This window comes from Mus caroli, chromosome 1 (assembly GCF_900094665.2).
Source record: "Mus caroli chromosome 1, CAROLI_EIJ_v1.1, whole genome shotgun sequence".
Classification (NCBI taxonomy): domain Eukaryota; kingdom Metazoa; phylum Chordata; class Mammalia; order Rodentia; family Muridae; genus Mus; species Mus caroli.
Window position 1 is genome coordinate 146,931,148 of NC_034570.1, and position 18,783 is coordinate 146,949,930.

Consider the following 18,783-nt stretch of genomic DNA (forward strand, 5'->3'; position numbering starts at 1 on the left):
GGAAGTTGGGTTCCCTCCCCCTTCCTTTATAACTGAGTGTCTGGAATTAGTAAAATTGAGCCTTGATCAGAACTTGTTGTCCTGGCTCCATTCTTTTCTTCCGCCCCGTCTAGATTCCTCTCTTTTCAGAGAACTGCCATTTTCAGTTGAACCGTTCGTGTTGTGGACTGCGGGCCCCCAATTCATCAAGTGAGCATCTATAAAACCTACAGAGAACAGCAGTGGGCAGGCTGAAAGGCAGGCAGGCAGTGGAGTCTGAGCCTCGCTCACCAAGGTAGGAAGCAAACGCAACAGGCTCTCAACTCAGTCGAAGGTCTTAGGAGTGAAAGCCAGAGAGGACTGTGGAGCAAGAATGAATGTGAGCTAAGACCATACAGCCTTGACTGAAGGACTGCTGAGATCAGGTGGGCCTATGGGTATGTCTGTGGGTGGCTGCCTTGGTTAACAGATGCAGAAGGGCATACATTAACCAAAATTTCTAAGAATCAAAGTGATAAATCATGAACTGGTTATAGTACTTCCAACTGGGCTCTACCTGTTGAATTCGGGTTGTGCTGGTATTTTTTTCTTGAGCAATGGGCCCTTCTGGTGTGTGAATTCCTCCTTTCACATCATTCGCAAGGCCTAAGGGCTGCCAGGAATCATCCCATATATCTTTAGATGTAGAAAAACACCAGTCCTATAAAGAAAAGCATGCAACAGTAAATCACAACGCAGTGCCACAAGATCACAAAGCAAGGTAAGGTGACAGCGAGGGAGCAGTGTGCTGTAAACAACAAGAGGGGGTATGGATTTCCAACAGGACAAGGACGCAGTGTGTTCTAAGCAGCAAGAGGGATGCTGATTTCCATCAGAGTGACATCTTTCCTAAAGTCTGCAGTAAACACCTTCAACCCTTGGGCCTCGTGAATGGACACGCACCATCGCCTAGCTAGACGGTTCCTGAGCACCTTGGTGCTTACCCACTTAAAAACCAACCACAGATCCTTTTCAACTATGGCCTGACAATTCCTTCTCAATTCCAGCATTTATGACTTTCTAGAAGCCTGGTCTACCGGGTTTAAATTTCCTTTGTCAGCAGTTGATCTGCTGTTTGTTATCATAAGACTCTAACCTTTTGTGCCATTTCTCCACGTGTCTGATATTGTTTCTTCCCAACAAGGTTTGAAGTAAACAGCTGGGAGGCAGGACTCCCTGCCTTCCCCATTTTGGCCTGTAGAGGGAGCCAGTTCTCATCCCAAACATCGTCACCTATGGTCACTGACTCCAGGCATGGCATTCCAGTAGGGACCTCATCCTGAAATAGACCACAGGACAAACAAGTACTGTTATTTTTATTTCCAAACATAAACACATTTTAAAAACCAAAATGCACAATTTTTTCCTGGCTCTGAGTGGATACAAGTTTAATACACAATTTATTACTTTTTGCTCCCTGATTTGCCAAAGAAATAAAGACAAAGACATTTAAGGGCAACGCCTGTGAGAGAGACTGGGTGGGGAGGCAAGGCCATCTACTCTCTGGGTGTAGAAAAGCCTCCATAACTGACTAAGGGGTCCTCACCGATCCCAGGCCCGAGTGTACAGTGGGGAGAGCTGAGAGGCCACCTCATATACATAACACTAAGCGCAGGAGCTTTCAAAGAGCAAAACAGAAACAAGCAAGCCTAAGAGCAGGGGCGGATGGGAACAGGAGCATGAGATCAAAGTCTCATGTGTAGAAGCAACTGCATCTCCAGCCTGCCTGCCCTGCGCCCAGGACTCCGATGACCGCTCTCTCCATCGGCTAGAGCGACTTTTGGAAAGTTCACCATGTGGGATAGAGAGGAGGGAAGAAGGGTTCGTGTTAGTCAGCTCCCCACCACTCAGACCAAAGTTCTAAGAGAATTCAAAAGGAAGACAACTTCCTCTTGACTCATGCGGCTACAGATGCGGCCCTGAGGGGACAGGTCATCACCCCAGTGAAGCATGTAAGGGAGGGGACTGTTCACTCCCAGTGGAAGGAAGTTTTGTGGGAAGGCCTGGAGAGATGGCTCAGCAGTTAAGAGCACTGACTGCTCTTCCAGAGGTCCTGAGTTCAATTCCCAGCAACCACATGGTGGCTCACAACCATCTGTAATGAGATCTGATGCCCTCTTCTGGTGCGTCTGAAGACAGCAACAGTGTCCTCACATATAATAAACAAACAAACAAACAAAGACCACCTACCTCACGAGGCTTCTACTAACTCACAATAATACCACGTGTGAGCAACCAAACTGTTTTTGGCATGTGGCCGTTGAGGGGCATTTTAGATCCAAATCTCCTGTCTATATCATGCAAAACCACATCCAGTCTGCCTTCAAGAGTCCACAAAGCCTTAACTGTTCTCGCGCTGCTCAAAAATACAAGCCAAAAACCTCCTGTGGGAACCAGAATCCAGGAGGGGGTAAGAGGCAGAGTCTCCAACCCTAGAGCAGACTCCGGAGAGCAGCAGTGAGGTGCTGATCTACCTTACTGTACAGCAGCAAGCGTGTAGCATACAGCCTTTGAACCAATGGGAATTGACAGAAGCTCTGGAGTAGTCAACTCCCCCACTGTCACTATGGGGAGGTGCCAGGCTGCCAGCACTTGAGGGGACTTCCGTAAAGATGGGGGGCGGGGGAGGCTGCCACTGCCCTGTTCCGGGCTCATTCTAAGGTTCCACTAGTTTGCTAGGATCCTCTATTTTGTGTCACACGGTATGCCAGTAGACATGGGGACTTATTATGGAAGCCACCCAGGGGCTACAGCCCCATATCTCAAAAACTCTTAGCCTGAAAAAAAAAAAAAAAAAGAAGTTAGGGATCCAGAGACAGGTGCATCTCTGTGAATTCCAGGGCAGCTGGAGGTATACAGTAAGATCCTGTCTCAAAAAACAAAAACCAACCAAACAAAAAGATATACACTTTATAATAGCACTGGGGTAAACCCTCTATTCCAAACAAGAAATAGGAGAATACCAAGAAAGGACTGGATCAAAACAGTAGCAAAACCAACTGGCCCAGCAGCAAAATCTGTATGCAGGGAACACGGTGGTGAGAAAGGGCTCTGCTGACCCTGTCCCACATTAGTCATTAGGGAAACATGTTCAAAGCATTCTGTGATGTTACTATATGCTTCTCAGAGGAGCTCAAAACAAAAATCCCCAGCTATTACTAGCAAGTACTGGAAAGGACATTCACACTTGGAACACATACTCTACTGGTGGGACGCGAAATCGTAAGCTCCTCTGGAGAGCAGTCTGCCTAACACAGCCACCTAACCCACCAGTCCTACTTCTGGACATTTTCTCTGTATAAATGAAACTTAGGTACACACTCATGTGCACACACACCAAAACAAACAAACAAAAAACCCCAACAAACCAACAAAAACTTGTGTATGAACACTTATAGTAACTCTATTCATAATTACTTGAAACTGGAAACAATTCAAATAAACCTTGGTTGGGGATGGCAAACTGTAGCAAAGCTAGTACAATCAAATACCACTCAGAACACAAAAGCTTTCAACTATCTACAACTTGGATACATGTGAAGCACTCAGAGATATGAGGCTGCATTAAAAGGCCACTCTTAAAGCTCTCTTATGTGCTAGTCCTGAAAGGGACAATCAGAGTAACAAAACTGTCAGGTGAGAAACTGTGAATAAAACCAGGGAGGCACAGGGTTATTCCAGGTGCTGGAGCTATTCTGCATCCTGACTGTTGTGTTGAATACAGAAAGATATACGTGTATTAAAACTGAAAGAAAAGAACTCCAAAATAGAGTCAATGTTATTATAGTTAATTAAAAAAACATCAACATAAAATTCATGCCAACATGCATAAGACCCAAACAAATTCAAACCAGACGATACTCCTAGCACGGAAGAGGGAACATGGGCACAAATTCCACCTCTACCAAGAAGCTATCTCAACTGAGAGCAGTGAGGCAGGCCCCAGGCTCAGGAGCAGCTGGCCAACTCAATTGAACTCCATTTTCTTTAAGGGAGACAAGGAGCACGGAGTTGCTTAGATAGGGAGGTGGGGAGGATCGGGGAGAAGTTAGGGGAGGAGAAAGATTACAATAAAAATGTATGTTATCAAAGTTTCAAAGAATAAACACAAAGATTACTTAAAAGTATACATAAAAAGTGCCAACTATCTGGCTCAGCAGAAAATAGCACTGATACTGAATGGTCCGATGAAGCTCAATATAGTGCACTAAAACAGACGGTGGGGGAGGGGAAGGAACTTTATGTGTGGTGAAGGGATGAAAATTTTTTTCCTATGCCAAGAAATCCAAAGATACTTAAACTTGAAAATCAGGAAAAATAAATATATTATTTAATGTAATAATTAAGAGGGAAATTTCAAACAACAGCTAAAGGAGATGATTTAGAAAATGGTTGTGTTAGAAGACACTTAGAGTCACAAGGGACTCTAAGTTATGTGCATATAAACACTTGATTAAAAGATGTTCTTCCAAAAATAGAAATATATTTCCTGCTGAGTTTCCTAGTATTGCTCCTTAAGAACCTTTGGGTTAACCCTGTGCTGCCACACTGACTCAATCTCGGGGTAGTGACCTACACATCTGGTCCCAGCAGAGCTTTTCTTCCCTGTGATCGGCTCTGTCCCATTGCTGTGGTCTTGGCGACTGTTAAGAGATCATCTGTAATTCAATGTCATAGAGTAGTGCTCACCGACGAAAGCAGCGGAGCCTGCAGACTATTGATTTCCAGGCGTTGTCATTTATGCATTTACTGAACTGAAAGCCCATCTCTGCCTCTTACCTCATTTTCTTCCTTCAGATCCTTGGGCTGCAGGATGGACCACCGTGGGTCCTCTTCACAGCTCTTATGTGTTTTCAATGAACTCAATTTAGAATCCTTTAATAATTCCTTGGGCGCAGATTTAAGGTAACTTATACACTTTTCATCATTAATATCTTGCTAGTAGATATAAAAGAAAAATCAGTCATTTTCTATATTAATGATGTTTCCAAAATCTGCATTCCTATAAACTTTGGTGGAAATTTTACTCTCTAGTTCATACATGCACATAGGTGTTCATTCTCCCTACCCTAATTTTACCCACCTTCCTAAGTCTTCCCATTCTTTTCAACTGTCTCAGAAAGCCACCATTGTTGGGCACACATTATCAAGTGTCCACAAGGTACCCTGTAGCTACAAAAGAACCCAAAGGTTCCAGACCCAAAGAACTAGAACTCCAGGAGACACACGGTCAGGTAAAGGCAGTGCAGTCTTCCCAGCGTGGCCATCACAGAGATGTGGCGTGCAGATGACAGGAAGGAGGCCGTGTGAGAGGACACAGTAAGGATGCTGCATGCACAGTTAGTTAGTCAGGACACTCAAACACAGCAGCATTGGGCAAGTAGCCAGGTTCACAATGGGTGTGCATGTGCGTAGCTCAGAGAGCTTGGCTGGACCAAAATACAAACCAAATCAGGAGAGTTCACATGCTTTTTTCTTTTGCATAAAAGATGGTATTTCATTTCTAGAACCAAACTATGATTATTTGTAGATAGCAAGAGATAATAAGATATTCTAAAAAGGTTAAACAATGAATTAAATTCATTACTCAAGAATGATGAAATACAATTCTTCCAATGCAGTAATAATGATTAAGAAAGATTGAGGTTTATTATAGACCAAGCAAACTCAATTAAAAACAATTTTAGGGGGCTGGAGAGATGATCAGTGGTTAAAGGCACTTGCTGCTCTTACAGAGGACTCAAGTTTGATCCCCAACATCTATAAGGTGGCTCACAACCATTTGCAGCTCTACTTCCCAGAGATCCACTGCTCTCTCGCCTTCACTGGGCACCAGACACACTGTGGTACAGTACTTACATGTAGGCAAAGCATTCATAAATAAATAAATGTGTCATTTAAAATTTTTAATGATTTTTATTTTATGTGTATGAATGATTTAATTGTATGTGTACCACATGTGTGCATTTTCCCCATGGAGCCAGAAAAGAGAATTGGATCCCCTGAAACTAAAGTTACAGGCAGTTCTGGGCCACCAGGTGGGTGCTGGTAACCAACACAGGTCCTTCCCAAAAGCAGCAAGTGGCCTTAATCACTGAGCCATTTATCTGGTCCCAAGCCAAACTACTTTTTGCAATGCAGCAGGAGCCATTCATATTTTGTGTGTCTTGCTATGTAGCTAGGCAGGTCTCACACTTGTGATCTTCTTGCTTAGGGCTCCTGCATGCAGGCCTTAGAGGTATGTGCTGTCACCCATTTTTTATGACAAATTAAAAGCATAGTCAAAATGGCCTAGCCTTTTAATATTTTTTAATAATCAGTAAAAACTTTTAAAAAAGACTTTTTTACCATCTCCAAAATACAAAGATATACCTACTAATGAAACATGCAACGGAAATAAAACACCTTATATCAGCAAACAAAACACTTTTGAGTCTTAAATTTAAAACACCAAACACTCTTAGCCCAGTATCCATTGCCGCGCGTGGAATATCAGACTCAGGATGGGTCTTACTTTGTTCAAGAAGCACTGCTATGGGGTTCACTTTCCCTTTGTGCTCTGAGGACTAAGTAACCTATGGGAGTACTCATGACGTGCCTGTGATATAAAACTAGTTCAAGAACTGTTTCTCTTTGAGGGGGGGTGGAATAATAACATGTTAATGGAAAATTATTATAATAATTTTATAATTGCTGTTGGGAAAAGCTAAGAACACTCAATAACCTGAGTGGTACAATGAGCAGTAAGTGTTTAGTGGGCAAAAGTATTTGTCACCAAGTCTGTCAGCCCGAGCTTGACACCCTGAACAACCCATGGTAGAAAGAACCAACTCCCACAAGTTTTCCTATGGCCTCCAAATGTGCACTGAGGCATGCACATGCCTACACACATACACACAACTCATAAATGCAATCAAAATATTAAAAGACTAGTGTCGGCATCACCAGCGTAGGGGAATCACAGCCATACAAAGAGAGCAAGAGAATCTGGTGCATAAGAGGGGTGTTCGGGAGGAAACAGAACCAACGCACAGGAGTAAATGGCACAGAGACAAAGCCACTGTTACAAGCATTGTGCAAGATTCCCAGCTTCTCTGTCTGGAAAGCCACATCTCACTGACCTACAAAATGAGGACATAACCATAGCGAATAAGAGTGACTATTCGCAGGAGCTTTTCCTGGGCTGTGCAGGGCACTCACCTGGGCTTGCTGCAGTATCTCTTGGTCTTCATTCAAATAGTGCTGCTGAGCAGGATGCCCCAGCTCTGTCAGGACCATGTCACCTGCTGAGCTGGCGTTAGTGTACAGAGCTGGTGGGTTGAAATCCCTGAAGCCCTAGGATGAAGCATCTTGTTATATAACAAGCTAGAAAAGAACAAGCTGGCAGCTTCGCCTGGCACTGAGGGCACATTCTAACATTGGTAAGGTGAACATTTCCATACTGATGCTTCTTTAGTTACAAAAATAGCAGCAAGACGAGAAATTGATGTCCTGTCACTAATTTCAAAATAAGAGAATGTTTTTCTTCTCTAGGAAAACATTAGATAACTAAATACTTCGGGGCTAGAGGAACAAGGTCATTTGTCTTAAACAGAAGTTTTTGCCAGAGGATGAAGAACCATTAGAAAAATATGAAGTTGTTTGTAATTGGTGGTGGCAATGGCCTGGTTTCAGTGGTCATATGGAAATGAAGAGGGCCTCTGCATTAAGAATCCAGGAACCTAACAAACTTTCCTAAGACTGAATAAATCAGTAACTGCTCATACTAAATTGTTTTATATCCTAAAGTGTAGCATTTAATCAAAGTATGTTGAACAAAATATGCACTCTACCTTGGATGGGGCATTTTCTCGGCATACAATAGCATGGCCTTCTGTCCTCAAGACATGATGAAAATACACATCTTCATTTGAGGACGTATCACAAAGAAAAATATTAAGGATTCCGTCTATATACTCATCCACCACCCCGACCAAGGGCTTCAAACCACACAGCTTCTGGAAGTGCAAAATAGCTCTGGCTGTCCAGTGTTCCTAAGATACAACAGAGATGTTTATATGATGAGACTTAGACACGAGTTATTGTAGTCATATACAAAATGAACTGTTAGTGAACTAGAGTTTTAAGTGAAAAAACCAAAATTCCCAAAATCCAGAGTAACAGATAAATCATGTATCATTTGAGGGCGAGAGACATCAAAAGAAAAATAATCATCTGATAAAAAGCTCATTTTTAGAAATATATTATTTATTTTTAATAAGTAAAAAGACCAATCATCAAGGAAAAATCAAAAGCACTCAGAGATTCCCCTCAGCTCTGTAAACACAGCTATCACCAGGAAATCCACAACAAATGCTGGAGAAGGCACAGGAAAAGGAGCCTGGGGAACCGCTGGGGTTCTATTAGTCCAGTTACCATGGAAACCAGTGTGTCGATTCCTCATAATAACTGCACACGAGCTAACTGCACTGCTTCTAGGTATACATTCAGAACCGAGGTCCGTTTACCACAGGGACAGCTGCTCACATGGTCACTGTGGCACGGTTACAGCACAGAGATTATAGTCTCAAGTGGTGGTGCCTAGAGTAGATGAAAGGTGAAGGGATAAAGCAGACGTGTATGCATGCACAATAGAGTTTTACTCAGCATTAACCACAATTAAATTATGTCCTTTGCAGGAAAATGAATGGACGTAGAAATTGTCACATTAAGTGAATCAGAACAATCGCACAAGCGCAAGTGGGCCATTTTCCCTCTAAGAGTAAAAGTGGTAGCAGAGGTGATATAGAAGGTAAAAGGAAAATCTCATAGAAAAAAGTAATGGGGCAGATATGATCAATATATATTACATGTATGCATGAGAATGTAATAAATGAAACTTTATATACTACATGTTAATTTTAAAAGGAAAGTAATAAAAAGGTTTAGAAAAAAATAATTAACCACTAAGCAACTCTCATTTAGAAAGAAAGAAAGAAAGGAAGAAAAAAAGACAAAGAAAGAGAAAGGAAGAAAGTAAGTAAGTTAAAGCCAGGCAGTGGTGGCACATGCCTTGGATCCCAGCACTCGGGAAGCAGACTCAGAATCTCTGAGTTTGAGGCCAGCCTTGCCTACAAAGTGAGTGCTAGGACAGCCAGGGCCACACAGGGAAACCTTGTCTTGAAAAAAAAAAAAAAAAGTCAGTTAAGATTATTAGGCTAACCTCAGAGGGAAAACATTTTTAATTCTAGGTAAATTATTTTAATATATCACTAAAGACCAAAGAACTTTAAGCTAATGACAAATTGTAATGCCAAAATGAAGGAGAGTGGGGTCTACTTCTATCTCCAGAGAGCCTGTTCATCTGCTCAAGTTTCAGCCACAGTTTTGATTGTCCTAGCAGGTCAAAGGGACAGATATCAAAGCCAGGGCCTACAATGGTTGGGCAGAAAAAAGGGAGGCAAATATACAAAGCTTCCCATGGATTTGTAGCTCCATTTTCACATCTCTAGAGTCAGCTACCAATCTTCAAGTTGTTAATTTACATCAGCACAACACACAGTGGCAGGAGTTCGAGGCATCTGGTGAAAGTAAAGTGGATGTCTCTGTGGCGTCCGGCATCATCCAACCATCCTGACACACAGTCTCATGGCAGCGGCAGTACAAAGGCAAAGGTAGAGACACAGGGAGGGCGACTGAGACCGACCACAGGTCAGAACAGCTGCCTGAAAGGCTGACAAACTGAGTCCGATGCTGAGGACCAGAGAATGAAGGAGAGATCCAACTCTCCTAAGATGTCCTCTAGCATCCATGTATGCATGTGTGCACACATTCATGCACGCACACGCGTGCACACACACACTTTCTCTCTCATTTAAAAATGGAAACAACTAGACTAAATTTCAGAAAGTAAAAATACAATTAAAAAAAGCTAAAACCTTCACAGGTGAATTCAGTAGCAGATTAGACAGGATTAAGAGTGAATTTAGAAAACAGTTGCTCACCATGTAAAGACACAGACATAAAAACACAGAAGACAGCTAAAAGATCTGGAAGAAAAACTTACCTTTAATACTTTTAATTTTTGTTCCAGAGAGAGAGAGAGAGAGAGGCAGGAGCAGAGAGAATAAAAATATGAATATGGGGCACAGGCAATAATCAAAGAATAACAACTTCAAATTCACAAGGTTTAATGAAAACTAATAACCTATAGATTTTAAAATGTCCAATGAACAAAGCAGGTTAAATACTAAATTCACACATGCAAGTAAACACATCACACTGTACATAAATATATCCTGAACTGGATGTAAGGGACAAACAGAGTCTCTAAAACAGCTAATGACCAAGAGGACAAAGCAATGGTCAAGGTTTTCAAGGGACAAGCCAGTGTTCCCTGAGGGGAAGGGGACCAGAGCTAGCCTAGTGACAGCCTCAGTGCACTGAGCCTGAGCCAACCCCAGCCTACACCAGGCAAAGCACAGCGGGGAGGGGCTGTAAGTGGGCAGGCAGCCTGTGCTCTGCAAGCCTGAGGCCCTACACTCCACCCAGCCAAGGTATAGAGTAGTGCAGAGGAATGGTGGGTCCACATAACACTACTAAATGAGCCACCACATGACCCACAAGACAGAATCCTAAATAACGCAGCTCAAGGAGAGGAAGTGTCCCCAGCAGTGGGATAGGTGACACACTGAGAAATATGTAATTAGATCCAAATAGACACTATGATAGTTCTTGTAACCCATTTCTTATTTTTTGGTTAAAAACAATTTTTCTGAAAAAGAATAAAAATTATAAAAAACAAAACAAATATCCTCAAATTAATGTTTCATTTTCTTGCATTCCCTCAAGAACACTGTTTACTGTGACTGTGTATTATATATTAGATCATATAGAGACTAGATATTCTTTGAATATTCCCTTTTACCATTATGTTAATTTTCATTATACTGTATAGGATAAACTGTACTTTGTGTAAGGGCAATATATATGATTTTATCATGCTATATGCATTAAATTGCTTGAAAATTGCAGCTTTTATATTTTTAAGGTATTATGTAAGGCATTTACACAAATATTTTGATAAAAATATAACATACTACTGAATGTGAGACACAGTAAAATAACTGTTATAAAGTTGTTGATAAAGCTTGACATATGAGGGCGTGTCAGGAACAGAGGGGTTGCAGACACTAAGGGGGCAGGGCGTGTCACGGTCCTTATGCTCCGTTCCATTAAATGTAAAGATCACTTAAGGTAACACAAGAGGAATGAGAACCCCGGCAGCTCCCAAATGTTAACACTTGCATATGTACAGCTTAATCAATTTGGGTAGATCTAACAAAATGCCAGAAAATGATATAGCTTAAACATATGAACATTAGCTTTTCATGACTCTACAGTCTTAGAATTCTAACTCAAGGTTTGCAACGTTTCATTTCCTAGTGAGACAGCCTTCCTTTTTGCCATGGATTCACACAAGGAAAGAAGAGACAGAGGGAAGAGAGAAGGAAAGGGATCAAGCCAGCTACAGCCAACATCACCCTAGCTGGAACAGCACTCAAAGCAATACCATTGATATCAGGAAGGAGACAGGGCTGGGCACCTCCTGTCCTTTTCAGCACAGTTCTTAACATCCATCCCAGTAGAGAAATAAACACGGGAAGAAAATTCAAGGAACACAAATAGTCAAAGTCGGATTTGAAGATAATATGAATTTATACACAGAAGGCCCCAAAATTTCACTAGAAGAGCTGATCACCATTAACAAAGTGGGATGATACAAAATCAACTTACATAGTTCAGTGGTCACTATGTAATAATAACAGGCATGCTAAGAAAGAGTTCATGGAAACACATCCACTCAGTGTAGCATCGAAAATGTGGGGGGGAAAAACAGAACCAGGAATGTGAATGGGCTATAAAACAAAATTTTTTAATCTCTTAAGAAAGTGACAGAAGGCCAGGAGCACAAGCACTCGGGAGGCAGAGGCAGGCGGATTTCTGAGTTTGAGGCTAGCCTGGTCTACAGAGTGAGTTCCAGGACAACCAGGGCTACACAGAGAAACCCTTTCAAAAAAAAAAAAAAAAAAAAAAAAAAAAAAAAAAAGAAAGAAAGAAAAGAAAGAAAGTGACAGAAAGAAGACACTAAAAATGGAGAGGTCTTCTGAGCTCACAGGTAGTGGAATTAATATTGTGAATATGGCCATCCTAACAAATGCAATGTGTAGATTCAGTTCCATCCCAATAAAAATCCCTTATCATTCTTCATAGAAACAGAAAGAAAAATATCCTAAAATCCACACAGAAGCACACAGGGCATTAGCCCAGGCAGCCCTGAGTACAGAGAACAGTGCTGTATTACTGTACCAGACTTCAACCGAACCACAGAGCTGTAGCAATATAACCATGACACTGGCACAAAAGCAGGCATGTAGGGCCATTAAAGAACCCAGAAGTGAGTGTATATAACTACTCCAAGTGGTCAACAGCATTGCCCTATTTTAGACAGTAACAACCTTACACTACAGCACTCCCATACGACTATAATGGGCCTCAAAAATTCTTATTGCTTAGCAACACTGTGTGTCGCCATAGCACAACACTCTGCTCACATTTGTGGTGGTATTGGTATAATAAACGGGGCTGTGAGTCCTTTGAAAGCACACCAAGGGCAGTGTGCTCAGTGTGTGGTAGTAAGTGACTGCTTCTGGTTACGGATTAGTTGCCTATCCTATAGTCCATGTCAACAAGAGCAGCTTACACTGTCTCAATGTCTGTGCCACTCTCCTGCCTGCCACATCTTCTTTTTGCGCTTTTGTGAGGAGGCCTTCTTGATTAGTCTGAACAAAACTAGGCCCACTTCCTTTTGCTTCTTTCATACACCAGAGCAAGTGAGAGCAACTAAAGGCCATTGCTCCACCTCAATTCTTTTAATCGGCATTAAAAGCATTTCAGCATCATGTTTCTAGAAGTGGGGAGACACATTCCCACCTGCTTTAATTTTAAATAAGATCTCTGCAAATTCAGTGCCCGGAGTAACCAAAACGGACAAAGACATAGCTCTCATTAGGACACGATGCCCCTGCTGTCTACTTGTCTGCCTCTCATACAACACACAATCGTTTCACGTGTCACCTGTGTGTCCTGAGAACTCAGAACCATTATTGATACTAAGGACGGGCCTGCATCTTTGCTGACTAATGAGAAACAAGCAAACCTACCTCTGCGGGCCTCACCCACGCCAAAGAGCAAGGGATAGCCTGAGCTGGAAGCTTTGTGTAGCAGCATCTGCAGGAAGCCAAATATACGACTGTTTAATCATGGATGCATACTGCTTTTTATTGATTCTCTGATCTATTTCTTGTTTTGCTATTCGGGCCATTTCAATTAATTTGTGACACTTTAAATTAATGCTTGGTACTTTAAAAATAATTTAAAATAAATTACAAACCATAGTACATTTTTCAAGAGAACCATGTAGACAAAAGCCCCAGAAGGAACCATTCAAGCCCCCAGCTTGTAACTGTCCCTCTCAGTATGAATTTTATTCTCCTGGCCCACTCAAAATAATAATCAAGTGAAAGAAGACAAGAGAGGCAACAGCCCATCCTTGTGAGCTAGTGAAGAGGGGGGGTGGGGGAGGGGGAGACTCGGTGATTACCAGTCTGCTGCTGTTGCAGTTCTTTTCCCAGCTCCCCCAGCAGGCAGCTCCCAGGGAATCCTGCAGCTTTGGCCCCTGTGTGCACCCGATTACATATGTACACACATAGTTTATAAAAGTAAATATTCTAAAAAGATAGGAAATGATCATTTGCCTGACGATAAGGGATGTAAAGAGGAATAAATGGGAGATGGCAAGAGACCAAAGATCCCAGCCCCAAAGTTCCATGACGCAGAATCTCCCTTGTCTGGCATCCCTGTTAAATTCAACTCACTTGAGGAACCTCAGCGAGGACTTCTGCACAGTTCCGATATTTCCGAAATCTGGGTAGAACACTTCAACTTCCTTTTTCCCAAGGATCCGATGGATAATAACCCGGTACCACCACTTGTCCTCAGAGATCTTTACACAACAGAGATGTCCTGGTTGGATAAAATATTCTGGCATAATGTACCGGTCAGAGACCAGCTGGTTGGAGTAGCAGCGTCTGTAGATTCCGCAATACAGAAAACCATGGGGTAAGAGAAAAAAAAAATAATTTTACTGCTGTATCAAGAGCAAGAAAGTCTTGGCCAAAAGTAAAGAAAAACTGTAATTTTCTGATTTGTTAATGCCTATTAACGTCAATTTTGTTATCCAAATTCTTTTCATCATCAAATTCCTTCCAAATATGAAAAGTACACACTTGTTATCTTACACTCTCTGAATATAATCTAACTTCATTCCACAGAAGTTCCTAAAATGGATACTTCCCTGCATTTGTGGCTCACAGAAGATCTGGGAAGAGGGGACAGAAAGACGGTAAGAGGCAGAATACCAGGAACTCTGCTGTGAGACACACAGCACAAACAAGACCAGGATAATGGCAGTGCCAAGGGACACAGCAATGTGGAAGGGGATTTCAGTGGGGTCTCATGCCTACACAAAGAACTACAGGCCACCAATAACTTCTAGAAGGAGAACCGGCCTCTCCCAGGAATAAGCCCCAGTACTGGTTATCCAATGCAGAGTGGTCAGCCCTAAAACAGCATACACAGAACCAAGTTGTGTTTATATATATTTGTGATACACATACATACATGTGCATGGAACAATAATCAAAGAAAAAGAGGTCATCAACTTGAAGGGGGAGAAGCGGGTTGGTGGGAGGGGCTCCAGGGAGGATGGGGCGGGCAGAGGAGTGATGCAATTCTAGTTCAATTAAAAACATTCTTTTCAAAGGGCATCAGTGGCTCACTAACCCCCAAATGTAAGTCTCTCCATCTTGTGCTCTTGGATACTCCATCTCCACAATTCCCTCCTAGTCCCTCCTTATCAATATGCTTTTAATAGCTCTGTGTTGCCTTAAAAATCTGGGTTCTTTGGAGTGTTTAAACCAGAAACCTAGGTTCAAATCCTGACTCCCTTGCTTATAAGGTCGGTGGCTTCAGAAGTCCTCCATTCCTGTCACTCTCTCTGACATCTCCCCTGCTTTCATTTCTTTCTTTCTTTTCTTCGCCTCATTCATTTTCCACACCATGAATCAAGTTCTCCTTCTAGATCTCCTGTCTAATATCAGTTTTTCACCACTGTGACCAAATACCCAGCATGAACAACTGAGGACAGTTTCAGGGACCTCAGCCCATGATTATGTCTCCACTGTGGTGAACAGAACATGGGAGGGAACGTGTGGTGAACCAGAGCTGTTATTATCTCCTGGCAGTCAGTAGGCAGAGAGCAGACGGGACAGGGACATGCTATGGCTTCCAAGGACACGTTCCCAGGGACATACTTCCTCTAGCTAAATCTCATTTCCTATTTTAAACCACTTCCCAATAATGCCTCTAAATTATGGTGCCATCAACGGACTGATCCACTGATCATGAGCCAGGTGCCTTACGATCCAGTCACTCAGCTGAACACTCAAGAGTGCGCTGAGAACCAAGCCTTTAACACACGAGCCTTTGGGGACACTTTCTATCTAAGGTTTAAGAAGGTCCTCCCCAAACCTTTAAGAAACAGGTTTCAGTGGCTTCTGTCTGAAAGGACGCCCTCCCGCAGTGCTCACGATTCAGCTTTTTCTTCTTCCAAACGCAACTCCTGCCAACGTCACTAGTGCTAACCCCAGTATGTCCCTAGTTGCTCCCAAGGCAACTGCCCAGTCCTTCGCTAACGTTTGACATCAGTGCCAGTATAAATCTATTCATCTCAACAGGCAAAACCTTGCTCAAATGTCAACTATGAAGCAGCTTTCACAGACAACTGTTTCTATTGCCCCCTCCACAGCTTGTTTATCACCCTGGCTATCTCCCCTGCTTTAGTGTGTTCACCCAGGCAAAGACCATATCTTACATATGTGTTCTTGTCCCGGGACCTCAGCAGTTTGTGAACAGCTACAGTATATCGGCAGCACCAGGCTGGGGAGGCGGCTGGGTTGGTAAGGTGCTTGCTTGTACAAGCAGGAAGGCCCAAGTCTGATCTTCAGAACCCACAGCAGCAAGTACAGCACAGCAGCAAGTGGCTCTACTAAGGCTGTGGAGACCCGAGTCTGTGGGGCTCACCAGCCAGCCAGCCTAACCTCGTTAACAAACCACAGCCTCGTGAGAGCCTGGGTCAAAGGACTCTTCTTACATTTTCCAATTTCATATGCATACATGAACAGTTCCTAAGAAATGGAACCCAAGGTTGGCCTCTGGTCTCCATATGCACACACGTGTGTATGTACATACATAAATACACATATGTATACAAACACAGCCTTGAAGCCAAAGCCAAGATTGGTGACCCACACCTTGAGTTCCAAGATAGCTAGGGCTATACAGAGAAACCCTGTCTCAAAAAAAAAACAAAAAACAAAAAACAACAAAAAAACAAAAACAAAAAAAACCCACCACCAACAACAACAACAAAAAAAAAAAAAAAAAAAAAAAAAAAAAAAAAAAAAAAAAAAACAACCTTGATAAGGCAGTACAAGTCAATTATTATCTATTGACAAAAAAAAAAACTGAAGTACATACACAGTATTTCCCAAGAATCCCAAGGAAAAGCACTTTGTATTTGAATTATGACCTAAACTAGCCTTTGGTGGGGACCCAAATGTCACTTGCAGGCACTGGAATGATTGCTCAGTGGTTAAAGGGCATGTACTACTTCTTTTGCAGAGGACCCAAGCTCTGTTCCCAGCACCCACATCAGGCAGCCCCCAACCACTGTAGCTACAGCTCCGGCGGATCTGGTATCTTCTGACTTCCATGGGCATGTGTAGTCACACGCACACACTCCCACACAGACACATGACAGAATCATCTTTTAAAAATAACAACCAAGCCAAGCAGGGCAGCACACACCTTAAATGCCAGTACTTTGGGAGGTAGAGGTAAGAGGGTATCTGTGAGCTTGAGGCCAGCCTGGTCTACATGGTGAGACCCTGTCTCAAAAAAACAAAACAACAACAATTAAAAAAAAAGTAGTTGATTTTCTTCCTTCCTTTCTTTCTTTCTTTTTTTTTTTTTTTTTTTTTTTTTTTGGTTTTTCGAGGCAGGGTTTCTCTGTGTAGCTCTGGTTGTCCTGGAACTCATTTTGTAGACCAGGCTGACCTCGAACTCAGAAATCCACCTGTCTCCGCCTTGCAAGTGCTGGGATTAAAGGCGTGCGCCACCACCCGGCAGTAGTTGATTTTCAGTGTAACACCATTTGCATTAAAACTACTAATGTGATGGTAAAGATTATGCTTTAAAGTTTAAAATTCCTATGCTTAAAAAAACTACAAAACAGCCGGGTGTGGTGGCGCATGCCTTTAATCCCAGCACTCGGGAGGCAGAGGCAGGCGGATTTCTGAGTTCAAGGCCAGCCTGGTCTACAAAGTGAGCTCCAGGACAGCCAGGGCTATACAGAGAAACCCTGTCTCGAAAAACAAAAAAAAAAACTACAAAACAAACAACATGCCTCTAACCTGTAAATTCTACTTGCCCAAGGACAGACAACTTCCAGACTGCCAGGGGTTATTCTTGTAATTGCCTGCTCTTGTATTTTAAAGTGTTTTCGCTTCTCTAAATAAGCTTGCTTGTCCCTGGCTGCACATAGGAAGGGTCTGTGTCTGACTGCACATAGGCTGAATGTGTGCCTATTTCAGGTAGGCAGGAGGTAGGTACATCACTAGGTGCTCTTGCCCTTGATTACACAAAGGCAGGAAGTCACATATACATACAGGTACATAGAGAGTTTTGGTACAAGTCATAGTTTGAGTATCTGCAAAGGGATTTGGAATATACTTGGTATATAGATATGAAGGACTATTGCACATGCTTGGATTAGAAAAACATAGCTATTTTTCATGAAAATGTTATTTATCATACCTCACATGGATTTTTAAAACAGGCATTTTAATTTTTGCAGTTTAAGTTTCTGTCTGATAAGCATCAGTAAGCAAGAGCTTTTTGTTAGTTTAGGAGTCCGAGACCAACACATCTGACAACTCCTGATTAAAGCTAAGCCGGAACAGTGAGGGCAGGAGGCGCCTACCGCATTTCAATCATCATGTCTTCAAGTAGCTCTGATGAATCTCTGCTGTAGATCCGGATGTAGAACTGACTAGGGGAGATTATATACTCCACGAAGACCCCCACAAGGGTGCTGGTATCTAATGGAGGAAGTCTGCACAATTTCTTGGCACGCACAGCATCTGGTGGGATATCGTGGTTTATCACTGACAGGCCGAGCTGTGGTTTGTTTGTTTCTACCTGCTACAGGGAAGGCAGGAAGAGAAAGAAACCATAGAAAGACATTAAAGGGACATTTCAAATCCCTCAAAGTATTTCACGAATCAGCCTTATTGCAGTCACTAGGCTCAAGCCAGAATCATGATTGAGAATGCTTTAGAATGCTACTACCATTTACAGCCACCACTTAAAAACATCCTTCAAGTACTCCATTTTGTAAATATTGTCCAAAAAGTTAAGAGTGTTAGGCAAGTGTCCCCAACAAAAAGGGGAGACATTCAGGTGGAGTATGGCAGGTCCTCCTAGCTAACCCTACCCTCAGTCAAGGGTAACTTGAATAGATGGATCTTAGGGACTTTTCCATCAAAAGGTTGTGCAAGCACTTTCACCCTAACACCTGCTCTTTCCTCTAGGTCTTCTTCCTAT

The 18,783-nt window shown here is 42.5% G+C and overlaps 1 protein-coding gene across 4 annotated transcripts in view; it reads right to left on the reverse strand.

The window, feature by feature from the left end:
- Tdrd5 (tudor domain containing 5) overlaps positions 1 to 18,783 on the reverse strand; it is a 43,814-nt gene that overhangs the window by 7,660 nt on the left and 17,371 nt on the right. For 3 of the 4 annotated variants that reach the window (XM_021175193.2, XM_029484812.1, XM_021175180.2), the window contains exons 9-16: positions 18,161 to 18,381; positions 13,935 to 14,147; positions 13,221 to 13,287; positions 7,851 to 8,051; positions 7,219 to 7,353; positions 4,798 to 4,956; positions 1,115 to 1,297; positions 536 to 679 (exon numbers count right to left, since the gene is read on the reverse strand). In XM_021175193.2, the coding sequence (XP_021030852.1) occupies positions 536 to 679; positions 1,115 to 1,297; positions 4,798 to 4,956; positions 7,219 to 7,353; positions 7,851 to 8,051; positions 13,221 to 13,287; positions 13,935 to 14,147; positions 18,161 to 18,381 (1,323 nt within the window). The remainder of the gene's footprint in view (positions 1 to 535; positions 680 to 1,114; positions 1,298 to 4,797; positions 4,957 to 7,218; positions 7,354 to 7,850; positions 8,052 to 13,220; positions 13,288 to 13,934; positions 14,148 to 18,160; positions 18,382 to 18,783) is intronic. The other variant, XM_021175187.2, reaches the window with a different exon arrangement.